The 25,864-nt window shown below is 38.1% G+C and overlaps 1 protein-coding gene across 3 annotated transcripts in view; it reads left to right on the top strand.

The window, feature by feature from the left end:
- The window catches only part of Tbc1d32 (TBC1 domain family, member 32), a 230,881-nt gene extending 205,773 nt beyond the window's left edge, over positions 1-25,108 (top strand). For all 3 annotated transcript variants that reach the window (XM_039099304.2, XM_039099306.2, XM_063279629.1), the window contains 3 exons: positions 7,790-7,930; positions 13,529-13,717; positions 23,569-25,108. In XM_039099304.2, coding sequence (XP_038955232.1) covers positions 7,790-7,930; positions 13,529-13,717; positions 23,569-23,688 — 450 coding nt within the window. In that variant the 3' untranslated portion in view covers positions 23,689-25,108. The remainder of the gene's footprint in view (positions 1-7,789; positions 7,931-13,528; positions 13,718-23,568) is intronic.
- Positions 25,109-25,864: the final 756 nt, after the last annotated feature.

Below are 25,864 nucleotides of genomic sequence, written 5' to 3'. Positions count from 1 at the left end.
AAAAATACTTGATTATCTGCCTTCTTATGAATGCTATAAAGAAATTAGATTTTTTAAAAAATGTTTGGTTTTTGGAGACAGAGTTCTGTGTGAGCCCTGGCTCTCACTCTGTAGTGTCCTGGAACTCACTCTGTAGACCATGCTGGCCTTGAAATCAGAGATTCTCCTGCTTCTGTCTCTAAAGTACTAGGTTAAAATTGTGTGCCATCACCGCCCAGTCTCAAAAGTTTTTTAAAATAAGCCTAACATAAGCAAAACAAGAAATACTGAAACTTAATTGTTAGTGAAAACAAATAAGAATCTCTCAGAGTTTTATAAAGTGTAGCTATACTCCTCATTAGTTTAAAACAATTAAAATACTTTAGCCTTTAAGGTTATTTAGACTAGAAGAATTAACTTAAATTATCCTCAGTTATAAGAAAAAAATTAATTATAATGCAGTAAGTCTTCAGGGAATTTCATAGAAATCAAGCAAAATATTGTGCTTGCAATCTCTGTTATTTATAGGTCTGAAAAGAAAAACAATTCAGTTAAAATAAAAGACGTAATTTATGTGCATTTACAAACAGAACTCCACTGATGTTAAACCAACCTAAAGTAGTAATCAGATGAAGTGATATAGTCCAACAGGAAGGTAGTAGACAGCTTTGTAATGTACATGTGCATGGGCTTCACTTACTCCTGTTAAGTGCTTAGTGTTGAAACACTTACAGCGTTAAAAATGCTAATGAAATTTAAGCACATCTACAAAGCCAAAACCATCATGAGGATGAGTCTATAATTCATCTGTCGGGCAACCGCAAAAGTGAGTCATATAAAACACGTTTGGTTGTGTAATGTTCGTGTTTTATAGTATCAAAGTATCGAAGGGTTGAAAATCTTTCCATTCTGTCCGCATTCCTTTCCACTTTGCGCAAATTAACAAACAGAATTACCGCAAAGCTTGGCTGGTTCTCTGCCGGTAGAGACTCAGAGAAGGAGTGGAGTTCACGGCACGGGATCAGTCTCTGTTGGATTGGAAGCTTTCAAATCCTTCTAATATAACCTTTCTACTTATTTTTTTTATATTTTTCATTTTCCCTTTTTAAAATTCACTTTACATCCTGATCATAGACCTCCTCTCTCCTCCTAATTTTTACTGCAGCTCAGAGCTCAGTTTTTCATAGTTTCTGGAATAAAGCAACAGAATTACCTAAGGGGCAAGTAAAAACTAAGACTGCTCTCTTCTGTTTTTAAGTAAATACCATTTATTTTAACCACTAACAAATAATATTCTAAAGTTATTTTTATAAGGCTTTGTTTTATACCCTATCATAGATTACTACTAACTTCTAAGCCCTTGATTTACTGATTTTTTTAATTGGCTTTGTTCCACACTTATTTGACCTTAAATGCCCTATTTTACAGTTATACTTGAACAAACTATACCAAATTCTAAAAGTATGCATTGTAGTTTGATGGTTCACAGTTCTGCTTGTTGTGTCTATATTGACCGTCTCTTCTTATTGTTCTGGCATTATGAATACAATTTACTATGTATTGGAGCTATGATACTCAAATGATGGACAAGCTAGAGGTCTTTTATCATAAAGGAGTTTACCGTAATAATAACAACTGTAGTCATTACATTCTTGCTACTTAGTCAACACTACATATACCACGTTTGGTATCGGGGACAGGTTGGTTATCAAAAGTGTGACATAAGGCTCTTTTAGCAGTGTGTGATTTATGAGAATAGAGGAACACTTATCTCTGGGACTCCATTACATGATAATGGCTTGTTTCCATTGACAGTGCAATTAATGTCGACTGTCTTTATCTCCTCATAGACCTGCTCTAAAGGTATTTCTGCCACAGCATAGAACGATGCTGTGTGAGAATCAGTTCCAGTCCGTTCAGTTCTCATGGTGTCTCTGTACATATTATACACAATTAGTAAGTTCACATTGAAAACAAACGTGTAAGTTAATCTTTGATTCTTATGTTTGTTACATTTACTCATATAAATAGTCAGTGAAACATTTTGTGTTGGACAAGAGGTCAATCAATGAATATTAATTTTTACTTTTTTTTTACTAGAAGTCACCATAAGATGCCCACATATGTCTTCATCAACATTTAAGCATTTTTATGTGCAAGATCTCATAGAAAATCTACCATAAAACCCACAGTATTTATTCCTGCAAATATATTTGTGTAGTTTGTGCTAAGGAACAAAACTGAGAAATTACTGATAAACCACTTTAGTGATTTCAGAAACTTCATTACCCAGACCTCCCTAAATCCTCAGAGCACCATAGCCCAATCCAAATGGCGTCTGCATATTCTTTTTTTTTTTTCTTTTTTTCTTTTTTATTATCTTGAGTATTTCTTATATACATTTCAAGTGTTATTCCCTTTCCCGATTTCCGGACAGACATCACCCTCCCCCCTCCCCTTCCTTGTGGGTGTTCCCCTCCCAAACCTCCCCCCATTGCCACCCTCCCCGCATAGTCTAGTTCACTGGGGGTTCAGTCTTAGCAGGACCCAGGGCTTCCCCTTCCACTGGTGCTCTTACTAGGATATTCATTGCTACCTATGGGGACAGAGTCCAGGGTCAGTCCATGTATAGTCTTTAGGTAGTGGCTTAGTCCCTGGAAGCTCTGGTTGCTTGACATTGTTGTACTTTTGGGGTCTCGAGCACCTTCAAGCTCTTCCAGTTCTTTCTCTGATTCCTTCAACGGGGGACCTATTCTCAGTTCAGTGGTTTGCTGCTGGCATTCGCCTCTGTATTTGCTGTATTCTGGCTGTGTCTCTCAGGAGCGATCTACATCCGGCTCCTGTTGGTCTGCACTTCTTTGCTTCATCCATCTTGTCTAATTGGGTGGCTGTATATGTATGGGCCACCTGTGGGGCAGGCTCTGAATGGGTGTTCCTTCAGTCTCTGTTTTAATCTTTGCCTCTCCCTTCCCTGCCAAGGGTATTCTTTTTCCTCATTTAAAGAAGGAGTGAAGCATTCACATTTTGATCATCCGTCTTGAGTTTCCTTTGTTCTAGGGATCTAGGGTAATTCAAGCATTTGGGCTAATAGCCACTTATCAATGAGTGCATACCATGTATGTCTTTCTGTGAGTGGGTTAGCTCACTCAGGATGATATTTTCCAGTTCCAACCATTTGCCTACGAATTTCATAAACTCGTTGTTTTTGATAGCTGAGTAATATTCCATTGTGTAGATGTACCACATTTTCTGTATCCATTCCTCTGTTGAAGGGCATCTGGGTTCTTTCCAGTTTCTGGCTATTATAAATAAGGCTGCGATGAACATAGTGGAGCACGTGTCTCTTTTATATGTTGAGGCATCTTTTGGGTATATGCCCAAGAGAGGTATAGCTGGATCCTCAGGCAGTTCAATGTCCAATTTTCTGAGGAACCTCCAGACTGATTTCCAGAATGGTTTTACCAGTCTGCAATTCCACCAACAATGGAGGAGTGTTCCTCTTTCTCCACATCCTCGCCAGCATCTGCTGTCACCTGAGTTTTTGATCTTAGCCAATCGCACTGGTGTGAGGTGAAATCTCAGGGTTGTTTTGATTTGCATTTCCCTTATGACTAAAGATGTTGAACATTTCTTTAGTTGTTTCTCAGCCATTCGGCATTCCTCAGCTGTGAATTCTTTGTTTAGCTCTGAACCCCATTTTTTAATAGGGTTATTTGTTTCCCTGCGGTCTAACTTCTTGAGTTCTTTGTATATTTTGGATATAAGGCCTCTATCTGTTGTAGGATTGGTAAAGATCTTTTCCCAATCTGTTGGTTGCCGTTTTGTCCTAACCACAGTGTCCTTTGCCTTACAGAAGCTTTGCAGTTTTATGAGATCCCATTTGTCGATTCTTGATCTTAGAGCATAAGCCATTGGTGTTTTGTTCAGGAAATTTTTTCCAGTGCCCATGTGTTCCAGATGCTTCCCTAGTTTTTCTTCTATTAGTTTGAGTGTGTCTGGTTTGATGTGGAGGTCCTTGATCCACTTGGACTTAAGCTTTGTACAGGGTGATAAGCATGGATCGATCTGCATTCTTCTACATGTTGCCCTCCAGTTGAACCAGCACCATTTGCTGAAAATGCTATCTTTTTTCCATTGGATGGTTTTGGCTCCTTTGTCAAAAATCAAGTGACCATAGGTGTGTGGGTTCATTTCTGGGTCTTCAATTCTATTCCATTGGTCTATCTGTCTGTCTCTGTACCAATACCATGCAGTTTTTATCACTATTGCTCTGTAATACTGCTTGAGTTCAGGGATAGTGATTCCCCCTGAAGTCCTTTTATTGTTGAGGATAGCTTTAGCTATCCTGGGTTTTTTGTTATTCCAGATGAATTTGCAAATTGTTCTGTCTAACTCTTTGAAGAATTGGATTGGTATTTTGATGGGGATTGCATTGAATCTGTAGATTGCTTTTGGTAAAATGGCCATTTTTACTATATTAATCCTGCCAATCCATGAGCATGGGAGATCTTTCCATCTTCTGAGGTCTTCTTCAATTTCTTTCCTCAGTGTCTTGAAGTTCTTATTGTACAGATCTTTTACTTGCTTGGTTAAAGTCACACCGAGGTACTTTATATTATTTGGGTCTATTATGAAGGGTGTCGTTTCCCTAATTTCTTTCTCGGCTTGTTTCTCTTTTGTATAGAGGAAGGCAACTGATTTATTTGAGTTAATTTTATACCCAGCCACTTTGCTGAAGTTGTTTATCAGCTTTAGTAGTTCTCTGGTGGAACTTTTGGGATCACTTAAATATACTATCATGTCGTCTGCAAATAGTGATATTTTGACCTCTTCTTTTCCGATCTGTATCCCCTTGATCTCCTTTTGTTTTCTGATTGCTCTGGCTAGAACTTCAAGAACTATATTGAATAAGTAGGGAGAGAGTGGGCAGCCTTGTCTAGTCCCTGATTTTAGTGGGATTGCTTCAAGTTTCTCTCCATTTAGTTTAATGTTAGCAACTGGTTTGCTGTATATGGCTTTTACTATGTTTAGGTATGGGCCTTGAATACCTATTCTTTCCAGGACTTTTATCATGAAGGGGTGTTGAATTTTGTCAAATGCTTTCTCAGCATCTAATGAAATGATCATGTGGTTCTGTTCTTTCAGTTTGTTTATATGATGGATCACGTTGATGGTTTTCCTTATATTAAACCATCCCTGCATGCCTGGGATGAAGCCTACTTGATCATGGTGGATGATTGTTTTGATGTGCTCTTGAATTCGGTTTGCCAGAATTTTATTGAGTATTTTTGCGTCGATATTCATAAGGGAAATTGGTCTGAAGTTCTCTTTCTTTGTTGGGTCTTTGTGTGGTTTAGGTATAAGAGTAATTGTGGCTTCATAGAAGGAATTCGGTAGGGCTCCATCTGTTTCAATTTTGTGGAATAGTTTGGATAATATTGGTATAAGGTCTTCTATGAAGGTTTGATAGAATTCTGCACTAAACCCTCTGGACCTGGGCTCTTTTTGGTTGGGAGACCTTTAATGGCTGCTTCTATTTCCTTAGGAGTTATGGGGTTGTTTAACTGGTTTATCTGTTCCTGATTTAACTTCGATACCTGGTATCTGTCTAGGAAATTGTCCATTTCCTGAAGATTTTCAAGTTTTGTTGAATATAGGTTTTTATAGTAAGATCTGATGATTTTTTGAATTTCCTCTGAATCTGTAGTTATGTCTCCCTTTTCATTTCTGATTTTGTTAATTTGGACGCACTCTCTGTGTCCTCTCGTTAGTCTGGCTAAGGGTTTATCTATCTTGTTGATTTTCTCAAAGAACCAACTTTTGGTTCTGTTGATTCTTTCTATGGTCCTTTTTGTTTCTACTTGGTTGATTTCAGCTCTGAGTTTGATTATTTCCTGCCTTCTACTCCTCCTGGGTGTATTTGCTTCTTTTTGTTCTAGAGCTTTTAGGTGTGCTGTCAAGCTGCTGACATATGCTCTTTCCTGTTTCTTTCTGCAGGCACTCAGCGCTATGAGTTTTCCTCTTAGCACAGCTTTCATTGTGTCCCATAAGTTTGGGTATGTTGTACCTTCATTTTCATTAAATTCTAAAAAGTTTTTAATTTATTTCTTTATTTCTTCCTTGACCAGGTTATCATTGAGTAGAGCATTGTTCAATTTCCACGTATATGTGGGCATTCTTCCCTTATTGTTATTGAAGACCAGTTTTAGGCCGTGGTGGTCCGATGCGTCTGCATATTCTAACCCTTACGTAATGTTATGAGTTTAGTTTTATCTAAGTAAACTCATCGTACTAAAATTTTTAAGTACGATTAAGGGGGAGAATTTAAATATAAGATAAAGTTAATACAAAATAATTTTTTCAGCTTTCTCTTAAATATGTACTCTTCATGGTTGGGTGTCAACTTTACTTAATCCGATTGCTATTAAAATAGTTTTTCTTGAGACAATTACATCTTTGAATTTTCTATGCTTTGTTATGAATAATGCTTCTGTGTTGATATTGAATTTATAATTATAACAAATAAAATATTCTTTATCATTCATGATCATGAATTGTACCTAAGAACTATTTTTTTTTAAATCAAAGATGAGAATCGAACTTTGTTCCTCATGTCTATTAGGCCAGAGTTCTACACCATGCTACATTCCCATCCCTGAAAAGTATATTTTTAGAATTCTTAACTTTATAAGCACAATGCTGAAGTACCTGTTTGTACACGTATGCAAGAAATGTATGTACATGTATTCACGAATACACGATTTAGTGTGTGCATGTGTGCGTGCGTGTGTGTGTGTGTGTATGTGTGTGTGTGTGTGTGTGTGTGTGTGTGTGTGTGTGTGTGTGTGTGTGTGTATGTGTATTTCTTTTCCATGGAAGACAGACTCCTTTGAATAAATGTTACACATTTTCCCTGGCTTAGAAGTGAGTTAATTATGAAATTGTAAGTTTGTGTTTTGATCAGCTCAAGGGCAGATAGAAATTTAAATCATCAAATGAAACAGAAATAGATGATCTAAAGAACTGACTAAAGCTTACGTTTGTTTGTTTCAAGACAGGGTTTCTCTGTGTAGTCATGGCTGGCCTAAAGCTTTTTGTAGACCCGGTTGGCCTTGAACTTACAAAGATCCACCTGCCTCTGCCTCCTGAGTGCTGGAATTAAAAGCATGCACCACTACATCTAACCTGACTAAAGCTTTTTAACATGAACTCATTGGCTGAGGCCAGCACTATTAAACAATACATGTCATGTTGACATGGTTAACATAACAATTCATTACTCATGCTTGCATGTTTCTTGTTCATTTCTTCATGCAACTTTTTTCCTTCTCATCCACAGACTTTGAAGCTTCCTGAACTACAAACTACCCTTATTCCTGTGTTTTGGAAAGATATAGAACCTTACCGTTATTGAGGTTTATAACTCCACAATGTTTAACTCTGACATTTACATGTTTATAATAACCGTTATACACCACCATATAAATTTTATTCCTTTTCAGATTTTAACTCACTTAATCGAGGCACGGTCAAGGAGCCTTGGTTGACTTCAAATCTCTGTGTATCTAGGGTGACCTTCTGATACTTGTGGTTTGCAGATCAGCACCCAGTACCCATGGTTTATTGTAGTGCTAGGTTCCAAACTTGGGGTTTTGTGCATTTGAGGCAAGCGTGCTATGGACTGACCTATATTGAACATGTAATTTACAAAGCAGCAAAATACGGCTCAAGCAGAGAGGCTCAGCTAAGCACACCTTTGATGATAGCAAGTCGTCCCTGTAGTTACTGTTTTCTGCTTCTCTTTCCGCAGAGGTACCTGCCTGTCGACACCCTAGAGACTGGTATCCGTCCCGTCTACTTCTGCAGCGCCTACTACATCGAAATGCTGCTGAAGGCCGAGGTGCCGCTCGTGTTTTCCGCTTTCCACATGTCTGGGTTTGCTCCATCCCAGGTGATCCAGTTCTTCACCTCGCAGTCCTCTGACGCTAAAGAAAAGGCTTCCCCTGAAGTCTAGGAAATATATTTAAATTAAGAAAGGCTAACGAATACATGTAAATGGACACATATATTAGATTAAATATTTACACATACTACTTTTCTTTTTTTCTCCAACTGTTAGCTAGCATGCTTTATTTCTTTGCTTTCATTAAATTACCAGGGATTCAAAAACAAGTTGGAAGATGTTTAATATTATGTATTATTTACATCCTATTACATTTTTATATTTACATGAACTGCATTATATTTAAATTAATAGGAAGTTAGTCATGTTATCATTAGTTAAGAACTACGTTGCCAAGAATTCTCCACTATCCCTGCTGAAGAAGTTTTCTGGTTTTGGCTTATCTTTAATTTCATTTCCTTTAATCAAGTTTGAAGGTAACCATGTAGAATTCGGCCAGCCTTCCTTATGCTAAGTCTTGGCTTGACCAGGGGCTGACTGGAGCACTCTGTAGCATGCAGGTGGTTTCCTTTACTCTACAATGCTTTCATTCCTTTCCCTTTACCCTGTTGAGGTATCTCCCTCCTTGTCAGACAGTGCCTCCTCCTGACATGGCTTGAGCATCTCTACTTCCCTTGAAGTATCAAATCGCTCTCCACATGACTTCCTGCAACATGCTTTCCCGCGAGACGCTCTGCTTGCTCTAAGTTCTGTAAAGGTATTAGGAAATTCAAATATAGCACAGGCTTCTACTTAGCGGGAAGTAGTAATTCCCTGTGACAAATTTTAGTTTTCAGTGTATTAATCATCTGCTTGAACTTTGAACCATGGAAGTTTTAACTCATTTTTGATGAAGTTGCTTAAAAAGCACAATATATTTAATATAATTTATAAGCCATGATTCTTTCATAGCTTCTAAAAGTCTGTTAAGAATTACTGCTTGTTGTCTTCTTTTTGAGTAGCAGGGTTGATCTAGATTATTTAGTACATTTTAGTGTCTAATTTATACACTTTGATTTAGAAATAGATTCCCAAAGATTAGGGGAGAGTCACAATGTAGAGGGCCCTACATTATCAATTTAATGTTCAGCTTAATTATCAATTGAATTCAAAAGAAAAAATGCTCATCTATCAATTCTATGTATCTTGTAAGTCTGAGATAGTTTTATCAGTATATAACTGCATAAAACCCTAGCATGGTGACTCACATTCACAGTCCTAACTGTGAGAATGTGAGGCAGCAGGATTGCCAGGAGTTTGAGACCAGCCTGGGAGATACATAGTGACTTCTAGGCCAGTTTCTGTTACATTGTAAAATGTTATCTCAAAATTTACAAGGAAGCAATCCTAACAAAAACATTAAAGAAGCCTGTAGATAAGTAATCCATTTAATTAATATTATTCCTAAACAGTGATATTATTCTCTTAATAATTCTCTTAATAATATAAAAAGCGTTGTAGCAACTCTCTGTGTGAGCTAACTACTTGTCTATGCCTATCACTACCTCGCTGATTGTGTACCACCTTATTACTAACTAAGAGTATTTTGTTGCCTTCTAAGAAGGAATGAAACATTCACACTTTGGTCTTCCTTCTTGAGCTTCATGTGGTCTGTGAATTATATCTTGGCTATTCCAAGCTTTTTTGCTAATATCCACTTATCAGTGAGTGCATATCATGTGTGTTCTTTTGTAATTGGATTACCACACTCAAGATAACATTCTCTAGTTCCATCCATTTGACTATGAATTTCATGAAGTCATTGTTTTTGATAGCTGAGTAGTACTCCATTGTGTAGATGTACCACATTTTCTGTACCCATTCCTATGTTGAAGGGCATCTGGGTTCTTTCCACCTTTTGGCTATTACAGATAAGGCTGCTATGAACATGGTGGAGCATGTGTCCTTGTTATATATTGGAGCATCATTTGGGTATATGCCCAGGAGTGGTATACCTGGGTCCTCAGTCAGTACTGTATCCTATTTTCTGAGGAACCCCCAGACCGATTTCCAGAGTAGTTGTACCAGTCTGCAATCCCACCAACAATAGAAGAGTGTTCCTCTTTCTCCACATCCTCACCAGCATTTGATTTCACATGAGTTTTTTATCTTATCCATTCTAACTGGTGTGAGGTGGAATCTCAGGGTTGCTTTGATTTGAATGTCCCTGACGACTGAGGATGTTGAACATTTCTTTGGGTGTTTCTCAACCATTCAATAGTCCACAGCTGAGAATTCTTTGTTCATCTCTGTACCACATTTTTTAATAGGGTTATACTATTTAATAGGTTAACTCTCTGGAATCTAACTTCTTGAGTTCTTTGTATTTTGGATATTAGCCCTTTATCAGATGTAGGGTTGGTAAAGATCCTTTCCCAATCTGTTTGTTGTCATTTTGTCCTTATGGCAGTGTCCTTTGCAATTTTATGAGGGCCCATTTATCAATTCTTGATCTTCGAGCATAAGCCATTGGTGTTTTGTTCAAGAAATTTTCTCCAGTGTTTGAGGCTCTTCACCACTTTTTTTTTATTAGTTTGAGTGTATCTGGTTTTATGTGGATGTCCTTGATACACTTGGACTTGAGATTCTATAGGGTGATAAGAATGGATCAATTTGCATTCTTCTATGTGCTGAAGTCCAGTTGAACCAGCACCATATTTTGAAAGTGCTATCTTTTTTTCACTGGATGGTTTTAGCTCCTTTGTCAAAGATCAATTGAACATAGGTGTGTGGGCTCATTTCTGGGTCTTCAATTCTATTCCATTGATCTACCTGCCTCTCTGTTCCATTTTTATCACTATTGCTCTTGACCTCAAGTAATACTGCTTGAGGTCAGGGATAGTGATTCCCCCAGAAGTTCTATTATTGTTAAGGATAGTTTTCTCTATCCTGGGCTTTTTGTTATTCCAGATGAATTTGCAAATTGTTCTTTCTATCTCTGTGAAGAATTGAGTTGGAATTTTGATGGGGATTGCAATGAACCTATAGATTGGTTTTGAAAAAATGGCCATTTTTAACTATATTAATCCTGCCAATCCATGAGCATGGGAGGTCTTTCCATCTTCTGAGATCTTCAATTTGTTTCTTCAGAGTCTTGCAGTTCTTATCATACAGATCTTTCTCTTGCTTGGTTAGAGTCACACTGAGGTATTTTGTTATTATGTCCTTTTTAAAGTCCTCTATCATCATCATGAGATGTGGTTTTAAATTCAAATCTTGCTATATTTGGTGTGTTAGGGCATCCAGAACTTGGTGTTGTAGAAGAATTGGGCTCTGATGATGCCAAGTAGTCTTGGTTTCTGTTGCTTAGTTTCTTGTGCTTCCCTCTTGCCATCTGGTTATCTCTGGTGTTAGTTGGTTTTGCTGTCTCTGACTGGAGCCTTTCTTTCCTGTAAGCCTATGAGCCTGTGATCTTAGGGTGACAACATTCCTGGGAGACCAGCTCTCTCTGAGCAGGATTTGGGTCTGGAGAACTGTGCCACAGGTTTAACTCCAGTGACCAGATGGATACTGGAAGGACTCTGTCCCCTGTTGCTCTGTGGTTCCTGAGCTCTATGGTGTCCTGGCAGGTCCCTTTTTGGCAAGTTATTGTAGCAAAAGTGTTAGTCTCACCTGTGACCTTACAAATAACAGCACTCATGGGGGACCAGCTCTCTCCTGGCAGGATTTGAGTTTGGAGAGCTGTGCCACAGTTAATACAGGGGTGCAGATGGAGATGGGAAGGCCTAAGATTCCATTTACGACATGGTTGGCATTACTTAAAAAGGCCTTATGATCACAGGATGGGATGCAAATTGTGCTCTTAATGACTGGAACTCAAAGGTTAGTAGTTGACATCTGTAATGATATATAGAAAACAAAAATTCATTAAGGCATTCTGATATAAATGAATCGTGTCTCCCTCAGTAATCGGAGATGGAATTCCTAACCTTACTTCAGAGTACATTGTACTACACATAAGGTGTCTCAGAAGTCTTTACATTAAAATCATGTTGTTAGAGTGGCCCTATCCCATCTCGTTTAAGAAAAGATTTGGACAGGGACAAGACAGTTATCTACATGGTAGAAAGAGATGGCTCTGAAGAAAGCAGCCCCACTAATACCTTCACTGTAGGTCTTCTTGGAAAAATAAGAAAGTTAATTGTTTTCCCTGCCTAGTTTCTGCTTCTTTGTTATGGTGGGATTAGCAAACTAACATATGTTAGCCATAGGCAAACAGATTTGGCTTGCCAAAAGGCGAAATAAGACTTAGAAAAAGCACCTTTTAGAAATTACGAATTTAGTTCCTAAAGGACATAGAGTTAGAATGAAAAGAACAAGTATATGTCTTTCCTTAATACTCCTGTTAAGTTGAGATAAGCCACCATATATCTGCTTGCATTCTTCTTCCAAGATCTGCTCTTAGCCCTGAGAACCTAAAGAGCCTATGGCCTTGAACCTATATTACTCACACTCTGCCTACACCCAGCTATTCTATTCTATGCATATGTCTTCCCTTGGGGCATATCTGTCTCTTTGTACACATTTTTCCTACTGTAACAATACCATTGAGGCACACTGAGTCAGGCCTCACCCTGATACTTATTTGAATTTGAGTACCTTCACAGTGACCTTATCTCCTAATAAGGGCAAACTCTGAGGTACTAAACATTAAGCACTTTTTGGTGGGGGTGGGGGAATGGGGTATGTGTGTCATATGTAGTTGGGCCTTCTATTGCTGTGGACATACACTAAGACCACAGGAACTTTTATAAAGGAAAACATTTAATTGGGAACTGTCTTACAGTTCAGAGGTTTAGTCCACTATGATCATGGTGGGAAGCCTGGTCACATGCAAGCAGACATGGTGCTGCAGAAGTATGTAAGAGTTCTACATCTCGATTAGCAGCAACAGGAAGAGAGAGTAACACTGGGGTTTGCTTGAGCATCTGAAAGCTCAAAGTCCACCTCCATTGACACACTTCCTCCAATAAGGCTATACCTACTCCAACAAGACTATGCTTCCTAACAGCACATACAATACATAACAATAATATACCAACTAAAGAGTCAAAAAGGAAAGCCTTTTTGCAAAAGTCTTGTTTTTTAATTACTCTCTATGTTAGTTCCTGGTTTATATGCACTTTGTGTTGGGTTTAAATTGTCCTCTGATTCAGCCAGAGTTTATTTGCATTAATGTAAGATTTTGCAGTCTGTCATCTGCATAATTACACATCTGTGATTTCAGGTGGGACAGAAAAAACTAACATCTCTGAACTCAGGTAGCCTCATATCGTTTGTTAATGGAGGGTCAACTGGTGTTTTGGGTAAGAGGAAGATAATATGTCAGATGAAGTCGTCGCATACCAGCAGGAGCTTGAGCAGGGCAAATAACATCAGGTCCTTACGTAGCTCCTGAATCAGAATATCATCAATCTGCTTACCCAGGCAGCAAACAAGAAAAACAACGTTTAGGTCACTAGATAGAATGTCTTTCTATTTTGATTAAATGCAGGAGTTTTTTAATAGTTTCACATTTTACCATTTACTACTTTTTAGTAAGCAAGTGTGACTTTTAATTCCTTGTAAATGAATTTTCTTTTTCTTTCCTTTTTTTTTTCCTTTAAGATTTGCCTACAGTGGATAACTCAGTGTTTTTGGAATTACCTAGATTGGATAGAAATATGCCATTATATTGCTACTTGTGTTGTCCTTGGCCCTGATTATCAAGTGTATATCTGCATAGCCATCCTCAAACATCTGCAGCGAGACATTCTCCACCACACCCAGACTCAAGATCTGCAAGTCTTTCTCAAAGTAAGTATGATCATGTCTACGGGAAAAAGTTGTTATAAAAGAATAACTAATTTGGAACACTTCATTGTTACCTTAGTCATTTTTCTATTGCTGTGTTAAAACACCATTACCAAAACAGTTTATAGAAGAAAGTGTTTAATTTGGGGCTCACAGTTTCCGAGGGTTAACGTCAATGACCATGATGGCAGAGAGCATGGTGGCAAGTAGGCATGTCACTGAGGCCATGGATGAGAGTTTACCTCTTTATCCACAAGCAGGAAGCAGAGAGAGCTAACTGGAAATGGACAGTGATAGACCTCCATCAACCACACCATATTTCCTAATCCTTCCCAAACAGTGCTGCAAACTAGGGACCATCATTCAAATGTATGAGCCTATGGAAGCCATTCTCGATCATACCACCACAATTCTCAAATTTATTAAGACCCTTCCCCCCAAAACTACTCTGAGTTTGGGTCTGGTTGTCTTCATTTTCAAGATGAAGAGGGAGTTATGTTGCCTAAAGTCTACCAGGTAGAGTAGAGATGGATTGAAGGCTTCAGTTAACCAAGTTAACTAAAAAATATTGCAGCATCATGTTTGATCAATGTATGCTCCGTTTGTTAGTTCAAAACTTTTATATTTGTTAAAAACTAATGTTTCAGAATATCTTCCTAACTTTTTCATTTTTATATAATGTTTACATGAAATATTATTCTTTCCTAGCACTCATAAGAATGCAATATTTGATAGTGACTTTAAACAAAATAATTTGCTTACCTCCTAAATCACAATGTAACATATTTAAAGGTTGGGAGATAAGCAGGCATTATATAGAAATACATTGCTATATGGAGTTATTGTTGGTTGTGTTAGAAATCAAACTATTTAATGTTGAAATCATAATTGAGTTTGGCATTTTAGTGCTGTTCATCACTCCATTCATCCCACAATGACAACCGCATTCACTCACTAATTAGAGTGTATCTTTTACTAGGTGAAGGAATTTTGTTATAGTAATTAGTGTTATTCTTTGTTGTTAGGTATTTGTTGGAGTTAGTTTCCATTCAGTGACATTTTTAAGACTAGGCCATCAGTCACATGAGACTGCCACCAGTCATTTTTGTTTAATATATTTTGAATTCATAACACCTTAAACTGGAAGCCCTTGGTCCTGCCAAGGCTGGACCTCCCAGTGTAGGAGAATGTTGAGGTGGGGGAGGGGGTCATTGGGAAGGGGAACACCCTTATAGAAAAAGGGGAGAGGGATGGGATAGGGGGCTTATATACAGAAAACCGGGAAAGGGAATAACATTTGAAATGTAAATTTAAAAAAATCCAAGGAAGAAAGAAAGAGAGAAAGAAAGAGAGAAAGAAAGAAAGACCTTAAACTATAAACACCAATAGAATTATAATTATAGGATTTTTATTAATGAAAATGTTTACCAAAACAATGGTTGTACATGTAAAAGGAACACTGAAGCAGAACCACATATTGTCTGAGGTGATCCAGAGAAAAGGCCATTTGAACCCAGGGTCTGTGAAGACAATGAAGGCTCAGTCAGGGCCATTTGGTCAGCCTTGGTGAACAGATACTAGGATTTTAGGGTATAAAGTTTGTCTATATTCATATCTAAATTTCCCCAAGAGCATAGTTTTCTATGAATTTACTTTATTATATAAATTTAATTGACATCTAAGATTGTGTTTCCATTCATCATTTCTATTATATCCATTAGCTTTAAAAGAACTGCGATGTGGTCTGTTAACACTTTCTCCATAAATATTTGATGAGAAAATAAGTAGAAAATTTTATTAGGTGAGCAAATTAGTTTTATTTATACTGAAGCAACAAACATTGTTAAGGTTTTGGGATGCTTCCTGCTGTCATCCTTGTTAGATAAATGCCTTTGCACACCTTTCTCTAGTTAATGTTGGTGACTGTGGCAGTGCCATCTTATGCTGGCCAATATTGATGACTACAATAATCTGTTTTTTAAAAAAAAATTCAAACGTTCAATTTAACCAATAAAGACAGATGTTGGGTGAAAGCCTGCTAGCTCGGAGAGGAAAGGATACAACTGACCTTCCTGCTCAGGCAACATCCCAGAAAGAAGCACTCCTTCTTGATACTGTCTCAAAACCCCTCAAACTGAATGTCCCTCCCTTCTACTTCCTGTGCATCTCTCTATTCATCCTCCTGACTTCCTCTTACTCTATTTTCTTTTCCAATGTTCGCTCCCTGTCAACTAGTTGCTTGCTCCGCCTCTTGACCTATGGTTGACTTTATTTAATCCCGTTTACAATAAACAGCTCTTGGATTAAAGGTGTGTGCTAGGCTAGGGCTAAGCCACACCACAAACAAGGAACATGTTTTTCCAGAAAATAATATAATCTTGAGGTTCACAGTGTGATCACATGTCCTGCAACACAGCACTGTCACCTTTTTCTGGTTAATGTTGGTGACCACTGAAATGTCATCTTTGGACAGCTGCCAAGAAAAATTGTACTAGGTCTTAAAACTGTGACCACTTTAAATATGTACCAAACTCCGTTGTGTGCTGGGTATAGTGCCATCAGTTTAACCTCAAGGGAAAGTTTATCTTCTAATTCCTATTTAAATTACTAGCATTCAAATTGAGGTGGTTAAATCCAAACTAAGACCTATTGGGATTGGGATGGAATTAACTTTAGCATGTGTCCTAGAGCTGACCTTTCTTTTAAATTATTTTATTTGCAGTTTTCTGAGAGACAGGGAAAACCTTTTTTCTGGCTGGTACTGTGATTTTATTCTTGTTGTTTAACTTTCCTTGTGTGGTTCTCAACCCTCCTCCCCTTGCAGGAAATTTTGCTGTAGTTTACTTGAATGCATACATGTGCGTATATAATATTCAAATTTCATTAAGACCTATAGTAGCATCTTGTTTGCAAAATGCGTGACCTTATGTGCAATATTTTTCATAGTGAGCTTTATGTAGTCACATATAGAAACATGCAGCATAGGCTTGGTGAAGGAGAGAAAATACTTGTCAACATTTCTCAATACAATGAGAAGCCAGAGTTATGATAATATCCCTTAGATTGACAATTCCATCATTTGTGTCCTGGTTTGTCTGTCTGATGAGACTACTTCTGAGAGGGAAGAAATTGAACTAAATAACTGTACATTTTTCTTTTGTAAATAATTCATGTTTAATCTATGAAAGCTAACGAGAGGGTAAAGAGACAGGTTAGTGTGATGGCCACTTAAAACCCAAGTTCAACCTCCAGGAAACCCATGGTAGAAGAGAAACGACTCTTGCAATTGCCCTCTGACCTCTACTCAGGCAGTGTTACACACACAGGCACACAGAAAGACACACACAGAAATTTCATTAAGGAATAAAAAGATGATGATTCATTGTGGAAAAATAACGGGAATGAGCACTTGATAGGTAGAAACATCTTGAGTTTCAGTTACTGTGACACAGGTGAACTAGTGTTTAGAGTACTGAACACCTCTGATGTGTTTACTAACCCTTCAGTCATCATCGGCTGTCCCAAGAACCTCTAGAAAACTAGATATGTGGTTCTTTTCCCAACTTAAGTTTCACATATTGAGTGAAAATGAGAAAGTGTCATGACCAAGGCTGCTTTGCCAGTGAATGTGTGAGATATGTTCCGTAGAGACAATATCAGCCCATTGCTATTCATATTAGATTAGGCTCAGGATTTTAAATCAGACCATTGAGTGTCTAGATCCCTTTTCTGCATTTCTAACAGCCCACTGAAGAGTTTTTGATGTTCTGAATCACTAAACTGGAAAGACAAGCAGAGGTGGCTTAGATCAGTCAGTGGGGAGCACCACTAACCGTCAGCCCCAGTTCACTGAGGGAGCACTGGAGTCGAATGGAGAAAAAGTTGGATGAGGTTGGATGGATACTTGATTTTCCTGTTCTCATTACACCATTGAGATATCAGAGTCAGTAAATGTCTTGAATATGGCCTGATATAAGCCAATGTCTACGTCTTGTTGTTACTTTCATTTTAGCCTTTTATTTTATTTATTTTTAAGACAGTGCCATATTACTTAGGCCTGAATGACCTGGAACTGGCTACATAGACCAGGCTGGCCTTGAATGCTAAGAAAGTAAAGACATGCGCCACCAAGCCTGGCTCTTTTGTTTTGTACAATATTTTTATAGACAACAACAGTATGTAATATGGATAATAGATTAGTCAAAAGTGTTATTCTCACACTTTTTGAGAGACACCTTTTGAAGCTATGATGAAGCATTCAATCTTAATCTTGAGACTGGGTGTGACATATTTACTTATTTACTCATGTATTTTATTTCTTTATTATTAATTTTACTCCTTGGGTTGCTAGGGAATCTGAAAGTTGTTTTTTTTTTTTAATCTGCAACAGCTGCTGAAAGTCTCTGTCCAACACAGTTCCAGAGAGAAAAACATTCAACAAAACTAATGTTCTAAAATATTTTAGCTAATTAGAAAATCCAAACCATTTTTATTTCAGGAAATTTTGATTAGTGGACTTTTATGTAACAGGACTATTAAAAGCCATATCTGTACATAAAAATTCATTGGAAACTTTGTTTGTAGGGCCCTGTTGGGGAGTCTGAGTGTCTCATGGACTGGCCTGGCCTATTACTTCCTTTTTCACACGCTTATAGGCTGGCAGAGGTTATTAGCATTCCTCTGTCTGTGCGCCCAGACGATGAACCTCACCTAAAGGCCAGAGCTAGGGGAAGACTGCCTTCCACTGGAAACCAGGCTGTGAAAGTTCAGAATGCTTATTTAAAATTCCTCCAGTGAATCCTGAATAGTATAGAAGATTAATTTATAATTGTGAGAAAAATCAGATTGATTTCAACCCAATCAGTAAATTGTTGAGAGGGAATTTTTGTTGGTGGCTAGTGCAGCTGCTGTTATCAGAAGGTAATGACAGAGTAGAAAATGGAGATTAGACAGAGGAAAACTGATTAAAGGCTAAGCTTTAGAAGACAAAAGTGCAAATATTATTAAGGAAGTTCATCCCAGGGAATAAAGAAAGCAGGCCTAGTGTAGCATCAGCTGTATTTTCAGATGTTGGCTACATTGCCGTCACTTGAAAACACATACTTTATGTCTCCGTCATCCTGTTAGCAAGTGCCTTTGCCCACTGATCCATCTCCATACCCCCCTCCAGGGCATATAGTTTTCATTATAAATATTTCAGCTAAACAAAAATACGTTTTAGATGCTTTTATGAGATTTAGTATCATCGCAAATCATTTAAGTAATCCTTGTTAAATTTTACAGTTTTAGTAAATCAAGTATCTTCCCCTTAAACACACCTACACCTTTCCTCCATAAATTAAATTTTTGAAAGTTACCACTTAAAAGTCACTATAACCTTGTAAACACATTAATAATCAAATGTTTGGGAATGAACAGACTCAGTCATAAAATCATAAGACCAAGGAAGGTAGCCCATTTCTATGTCTACCTTTAGTGCCTGTATATGTCTACAGGCACTAAATCAAAATATCAAGCTTAATGGGCTTGTGTTTGCTGAAAATATTTAAGTCTCTATTATCTTTGGAAAGTATAATATATACAAAGAGCTTTTAAAAGTATGGGTATGATTTGCCTTTTCTCATAGGCATATCTCTGAGGATTTGTGAGAAAAGACCATGTGAAGTGTTAGTATTCTTGACAAGGAGTCGAGGACCAAACACTGAAGTCCATGCTGTATGACCCTCACTTCTCCCTCTGTCTGGTGTGCTCAGGGGAGGGTATCCCAGCCATTGCAAGGCTGTCAGTTGATACTGTTAGGACCAACATTGATGCTTTAAATGCTTATTGGATGTGAGGCATGGACAGAGATTTTAGAGGTATAGTTCATTTATTCTTTAACGTGTTGCACTATTAACTGTGTAGTAACAGTAACCCAAGCACTGTAGTAGTCACATGATAGTGTGTCCATGCTTCATGTGGTTCCAAATTCTTCTGGGAGCCACAGCCTAAGTAGATAATATTTCTGAAATACTTCTTACCGAAGGACACTGGTGTGGTGATTAAGACCTTGTTTGAGATACTCAAAAGGATAAGCAGGACCCTATATGTCTTAAACGAAAGCCTTATAAAGATCGCTGCAGGGAAAGTCTTCATAAAAGCAGAGAGAGGGCGCCGCAGAGCACAGGAACAAGAATTAGCAAAGCCTCCTTGGGAAAGTAGTTCTATCCTTCCAAACACCACAACCCTTCCATGTTGGGGTAACTCCAAGCCACAAAATTATTTTTGTTGCTACTTTGTATATGTAATTTTGCTACTGATATGAATTCATAATATAGATATCTGATATGCAGGCTATCTGGTACGTGGGTCACCACCCACAAGTTGGGAACCGCTGCCTTAGAGGGTCAGGATTAAGCATTATGGACAGAACAAGGGGAGGATATAAGGATGGTAAGAGACCACAGAAGGCTTTGTACTCTTAGATGAAATTTTCAGGTTTTAGAATAGATCATCCACAGAACAAACGTGTTACTGGGTTTCCCATTGGCATGTGTGAAATCAGTATTTAAAGTCAATAAACTTGAACAAGTTCATAATCTAAAAATAGGTGTGGCGAACTTTTGAAACTTTATCTAAATCTGAATCTAAATCCTATCTTCCTATTAAATCAAATTGTCCCTGGTAACTATATGGTTACCTTTTAAATAATATTCTAAGTTCACTGGCCTCTGATCAAATGTTTTCAACTGTAAAATAGAACTTGGAATTAAAGTTTTATTACTTCAAGGAAAAAAGGAACCTGTATTTACATCATATCATGTAATCACATACACAGAGCTGTAGTTAAGAATAGGTATTTCTAATGCTTTTTGGTAATTAAACGTCTAAAATGCAGAATTGATTTTGAAGTAACAGTTTAAAGCAAATCTACTGAATAGCATTTAGGTATAATATGAAATGTAGCACGCTCCCAGTGAACATCCTAGCCCAAATTTAAATGATTCTAGTATAACCTAGTAAACTATTTCTTGAGCAACTATTTCACCATTGTCTCAAAAGTGGTTAGTGTCACTCTACTTTACATGCTTCCCTGTTCACAGAACAGAGTGATTCCAGTGCACTTAGATCCGTCAATGAAACTAATGAGGAATACTCCAAGGAAATGGCTGATTATTACCTGAACAGTAGTCTAGCAATCTAAATGGTCATAATCACAAGTAAGATTACCCCAAGAAGAGCATTAGACAATGTTTAGGATGACATGAAAAATATTCTGCTTTAAAGATAAAGTGAAAGTTTGGTACCTTAAATTTTTCTTTAGATATAAAATTGCCTGCAAAATTTTAAAAATGAAGAATACCATTTAAGTTGCAGTTAAAATGTATATTTAAATCTTTCACTTATAAAATTAAGACTTCAGTGACCTTGTATGCCATTATTATGTATATATCTTCAGTGTAGTTACTAGAATATTTCTTTTAACTTTAAAATTAATATCTAAAAGAAGAGCCAGTTTTTTTAAAACTATATATTTTAAAGAAGAAATATATTTAAGCCAAGTATTAGCTGTGACTTCAATAGGTAGTTTTATGTTTAAAGAAAAGTAGAACAATAATTAAAAGACGGTAAGCCATTTTGATTCTTTTTTTGCCAAGAAGAGTATTATTAGAGGTATTGTTCAAGGACTGCTGAGTTCCATTATAATTTGCATTTAATGGATAATAACTTTTATCTGACAATCATGAATGTGGTGGGAAGCAGTTCTCACAGTGTTGGATCTTCTCTGTTAAGAAAGATGTTACTGGAGTTGCCTTCCAAATCTTAAGGATTCTGTTAGTGTAGAAACGGTCAAAGCCATAACTTAAAGAACATGGGTACATTCATAAGAGTTCTGTGCCTACAACAGTAGCTATTTATTTAGTGAATTCTGGTCTGGTGAGATTGGGCTCACTTTGATCCTTTTCCACCTTGTGAACAAGTACCTTTGAGAGAGACAAATGTACACAGACCTAAAATTCCGCCATTAACCAAATGAACATCTCTTTGTTTTTGTTTTCTTTGTTGAGACAGGCACTCCATATGTTGCTCAGGTGGCTTTGAATCTACTCTCTTCTCTTGATTCTGTGTGTGCTGTCAATTTGGTACAAGCTAAAGTCATTTGAGAGGGAAGGAGCATCATTAAGAAATTATGACATCAGGTTGTAGGCATGCCTTTAGAACATTTATTAGTGGTAGAGGGGGAAGTGCCGAGACCACTGTGGGTGCTGCCATCCCTTGGATCCTGGTCCTGAGTGCTATAAGAAAGCAGGCTGAGCAAGCCATGAGGAGCAAGCCAGTAAGCAGCACCCCTCCATGGCCTCTGCATCAGGCCCTGCCTCTAGATTTCTGCCCTGTATTAGTCCCTGTCCTGATGTTCTTTGCTGATAAACAGTTCTCTAGACGGATAAATCAAATAAACCCTCTTCTGAGTTATTTTGGCCAGGGTGCTTCTTCAAAGCAGTAGTGACCCTCAGAGAAGTTGCGTGTTTATCACCGAGAGCATGCTTTAGACCTGGCTGTTAACAGTCCAGATACAGTCCTTATCTTCCCCACCTTTCTGTCTCGTGTGTAATCAAGAGCTCGTATCTACTGATGCCTGGGTGAGCAGTGGGAGAACCGAGGAACGTGTCCTTTACCTTAAAATTAAGGGTAGAGTTTAGAGGTTTTCCGTGGGTGGCATTTGCCATAGTCAATAACAGTGGATGTCAACCATAAATGTTCAGGCTTTTCAGCTTCTGTCAACTTTTATTGATCAGTATTAGTTTTTTAGATTGTGCATACCTTGTCTTCAAATTATGTGAATTTTAAGTAACATACAGCACAATAATAATAAAATTCTTTCTATTTGCTGTAAAATATTACTTATAAATTTGCCTATGAGGTTTTATATATATGATATTAATATATAATATGCATACTATATAATATAATAATACATACATGTATATGAGTTATTTTGAGGCTTTTAAAATTATCCTTTATGTGAAAAGTTGCATGTATTTCTAGCTGACATTGATGTCTCTGTTCTTTCGTCCCTAGCAAACTATCTGGTATGATACTCATTGCCTTTTATTCTTTTGGTCTGCTTTTTCGTGAATGTTATTCATTTTTTGCCTTTAAACTATACACTTGTGAAAAGCATGAATTGCCACAAAATTTTATAACCTGCAAAGCTAGCATCATTATGCTGAATTGAGCATAGCTATTCTGAAGTTTTTCTAAAAAAAAAACCTTCCAGGTAGATATTACACTAGATAATATTTGCATGTGCTAAAAGACACAGTCAACAGCCAAACACTCTAAAATTCCAAATGTCCCTGCTGTTTACTCCTGAGTCCCTCAGTTTGGACACTGACCACTAAAAGCACAATGAAGGTCCGCATGCCCAGTGCCAGCATCGTGAACCACACACTGATGGAGGATTTTATGAGCTGTACCTGCAGCTCAGATAGTCCTTGCAGCATCACAGCGTCCTTTCATAGATACAGGTCAGGACCTTTACTAGTTACACACTGACTATTGAAACATGGATAAATATCAGGAAGAGTTCATCATGTAAGAATTTGGGCTTTGTCGCTGCTATTGCTGCTGCTGTTAGCTGTAAGGCATTTTTCTGTTTTGAAATAACCTTGCTCCACAAGGCCATGATTCATTCCTGACAGATAACAGACACAGCTCCCGAAAGGAAAAGCAATCAAATGTTTACCAGCTCCGTGAGCTGCCCCTACATCTACAGCTGAAAACAATGTTACTACAGCTATTTAAACATTATTCATTCAGAATTGTGTATCTTTCTCTAAGTAAATGAATTTCCCTTCCTGTTTCCCTTGCAGGAAGAAGCACTGCACGGGTTTCGAGTGAGCAACTATTTTGAGTACATGGAGACTTTGGAGCAGAACTACCGACCAGTGCTGCTGCGGGACATGCGCAGCGTCAGAGGGCAGAGCACATAGATCAGAAGAAACACTCGGATGTTATGTCCTATTCATCTGTAAAGGAGACAAGGCAACTTGATGGTGTTCTGTCTCCATCTGTAAGATGCTCTGTGTGTCCGTGCTCTGTAAATCAGCACCGCGGGCTTTGGAACAGAATACATTCACCTTGCAATTTGCTCAGTGTGTGAGACGAAGCAAGTTCATTTGTGAAGTCCCTTGTTCTTTACAGCTTTAGAATCAGTTCTAGCTTATAGTTTTTATTTTATGTTTGGCTTACAAAGGGATCAAAGACCTATTTGTTTTTACATTCTAGTAGTATTTTTCTATTTGAAACTACTAGAAGAAAAACTCTCGAAAATATGAACATAGCCAATGGCTTCTGAGTAAGATTCCAATAGCTAAGGAAATAAGGGAAGCGAGGGTATAAATCACGGAAAATCCTGGCCAATTACTCACCCAATAAAGGGATAATATTTAGAACATATGTTGAGCTAAGTAAATTACAAATGGTAGAAGAACAAAAATCTCCAGTCAATAAGCGGGCAGGGATGGTAGCAAAGCCTTCACATGATGAAGTGCCCGTGGAAAACGGGTTTATGAAGGGAGGCTCTCTGCCTTTATCCACCTGGAGAATGCCCATCCAAACCACTTTACCTCATCAAAATGGCCATCATCAAGAAAACCAATGCTAGGCAGGACTGGTAAGGAGATGGGAGTTAGGAATTATTAGTGGCTATGTAAATTCTTCTAGCAACTATGGAAATAGGTGTGGAGGTTCCTCAAAATAGAACTTGGCCTAACCATACAGCTTACATGATATAGATGAATACATAAATGTCAGATGACAATGGAGATCCCTGAGCATCTTTATTTATCTTGACACGACTCATAATAGCCAGGTTGTGGAGTGTGCCACGGTATTCATGGTGTGTGAGTACAATAGGGGTTTTCTCAGCCACAAAGAGCGAAGTGGAGCATTTGCAGGAAATTGGGATCGGAGATCATGTAGGTGTTAAAAGCCAGACACCTAACGACATGTACATATGTTTTATCTTCTTTGTACCCCCAGCAGGAGGTGGGTCACTAAACTAAAAGAATAAGCAGTGGGAACGGTACAGGGATTCTAAGAATGCAGTGGAGGTCTGAGGACCACAGACGTGGCTCGGTGTCAAAGGAACTTACCTCTGAGGCTGACAGCTTGGTATCAACCCCTCTAACACATGTGGTCAAAGAAGAGAAGCGACCCTCAAGAGCTCCTCTCTGACCTCCATATGCACACTGTAGGTGGGCCTGGAACTGTGAAGTCAAAGTTTTTACAAATAAAAGAGTAATGTGAGACACATAGACTCAAAGTATATTGTATATGTGTTGGGAATGTCACAATGAAACCCTTTATATAATCAATACAAACTCTAAATTAAATGTCCCAGTACCTAAATCATTTCTTTTTTTTTTTTTTATTAACTTGAGTATTTCTTATATACATTTCGAGTGTTATTCCCTTTCCCGGTTTCCGGGCAAACATTCCCCTCCCCCCTCCCCTTCCTTATGGGTGTTCCCCTCCCAACCCTCCCCCCATTGCCGCCCTCCCCCCATAGACTAGTTCACTGGGGGTTCAGTCTTAGCAGGACCCAGGGCTTCCCCTTCCACTGGTGCTCTTACTAGGATATTCATTGCTACCTATGAGGTCAGAGTCCAGGGTCAGTCCATGTATAGTCTTTAGGTAGTGGCTTAGTCCCTGGAAGCTCTGGTTGCTTGGCATTGTTGTACTTTTGGGGTCTCGAGCCCCTTCAAGCTCTTCCAGTTCTTTCTCTGATTCCTTCAATAGGGGACCTATTCTCAGTTCAGTGGTTTGCTGCTGGCATTCGCCTCTATATTTGCTGTATTCTGGCTGTGTCTCTCAGGAGCGATCTACATCCGGCTCCTGTCGGTCTGCACTTCTTTGCTTCATCCATCTTGTCTAATTGGGTGGCTGTATATGTATGGGCCACATGTGGGGCAGGCTCTGAATGGGTGTTCCTTCAGTCTCTGTTTTAATCTTTGCCTCTCCCTTCCCTGCCAAGGGTATTCTATTTCCTCATTTAAAGAAGGAGTGAAGCATTCACATTTTGATCATCCGTCTTGAGTTTCGTTTGTTCTAGGGATCTAGGGTAATTCAAGCATTTGGGCTAATAGCCACTTATCAATGAGTGCA

The sequence above is a fragment of the Rattus norvegicus genome, chromosome 20 (genome assembly GCF_036323735.1).
Source record: "Rattus norvegicus strain BN/NHsdMcwi chromosome 20, GRCr8, whole genome shotgun sequence".
Classification (NCBI taxonomy): domain Eukaryota; kingdom Metazoa; phylum Chordata; class Mammalia; order Rodentia; family Muridae; genus Rattus; species Rattus norvegicus.
This window is presented reverse-complemented; position numbering and strand designations above follow the sequence as displayed.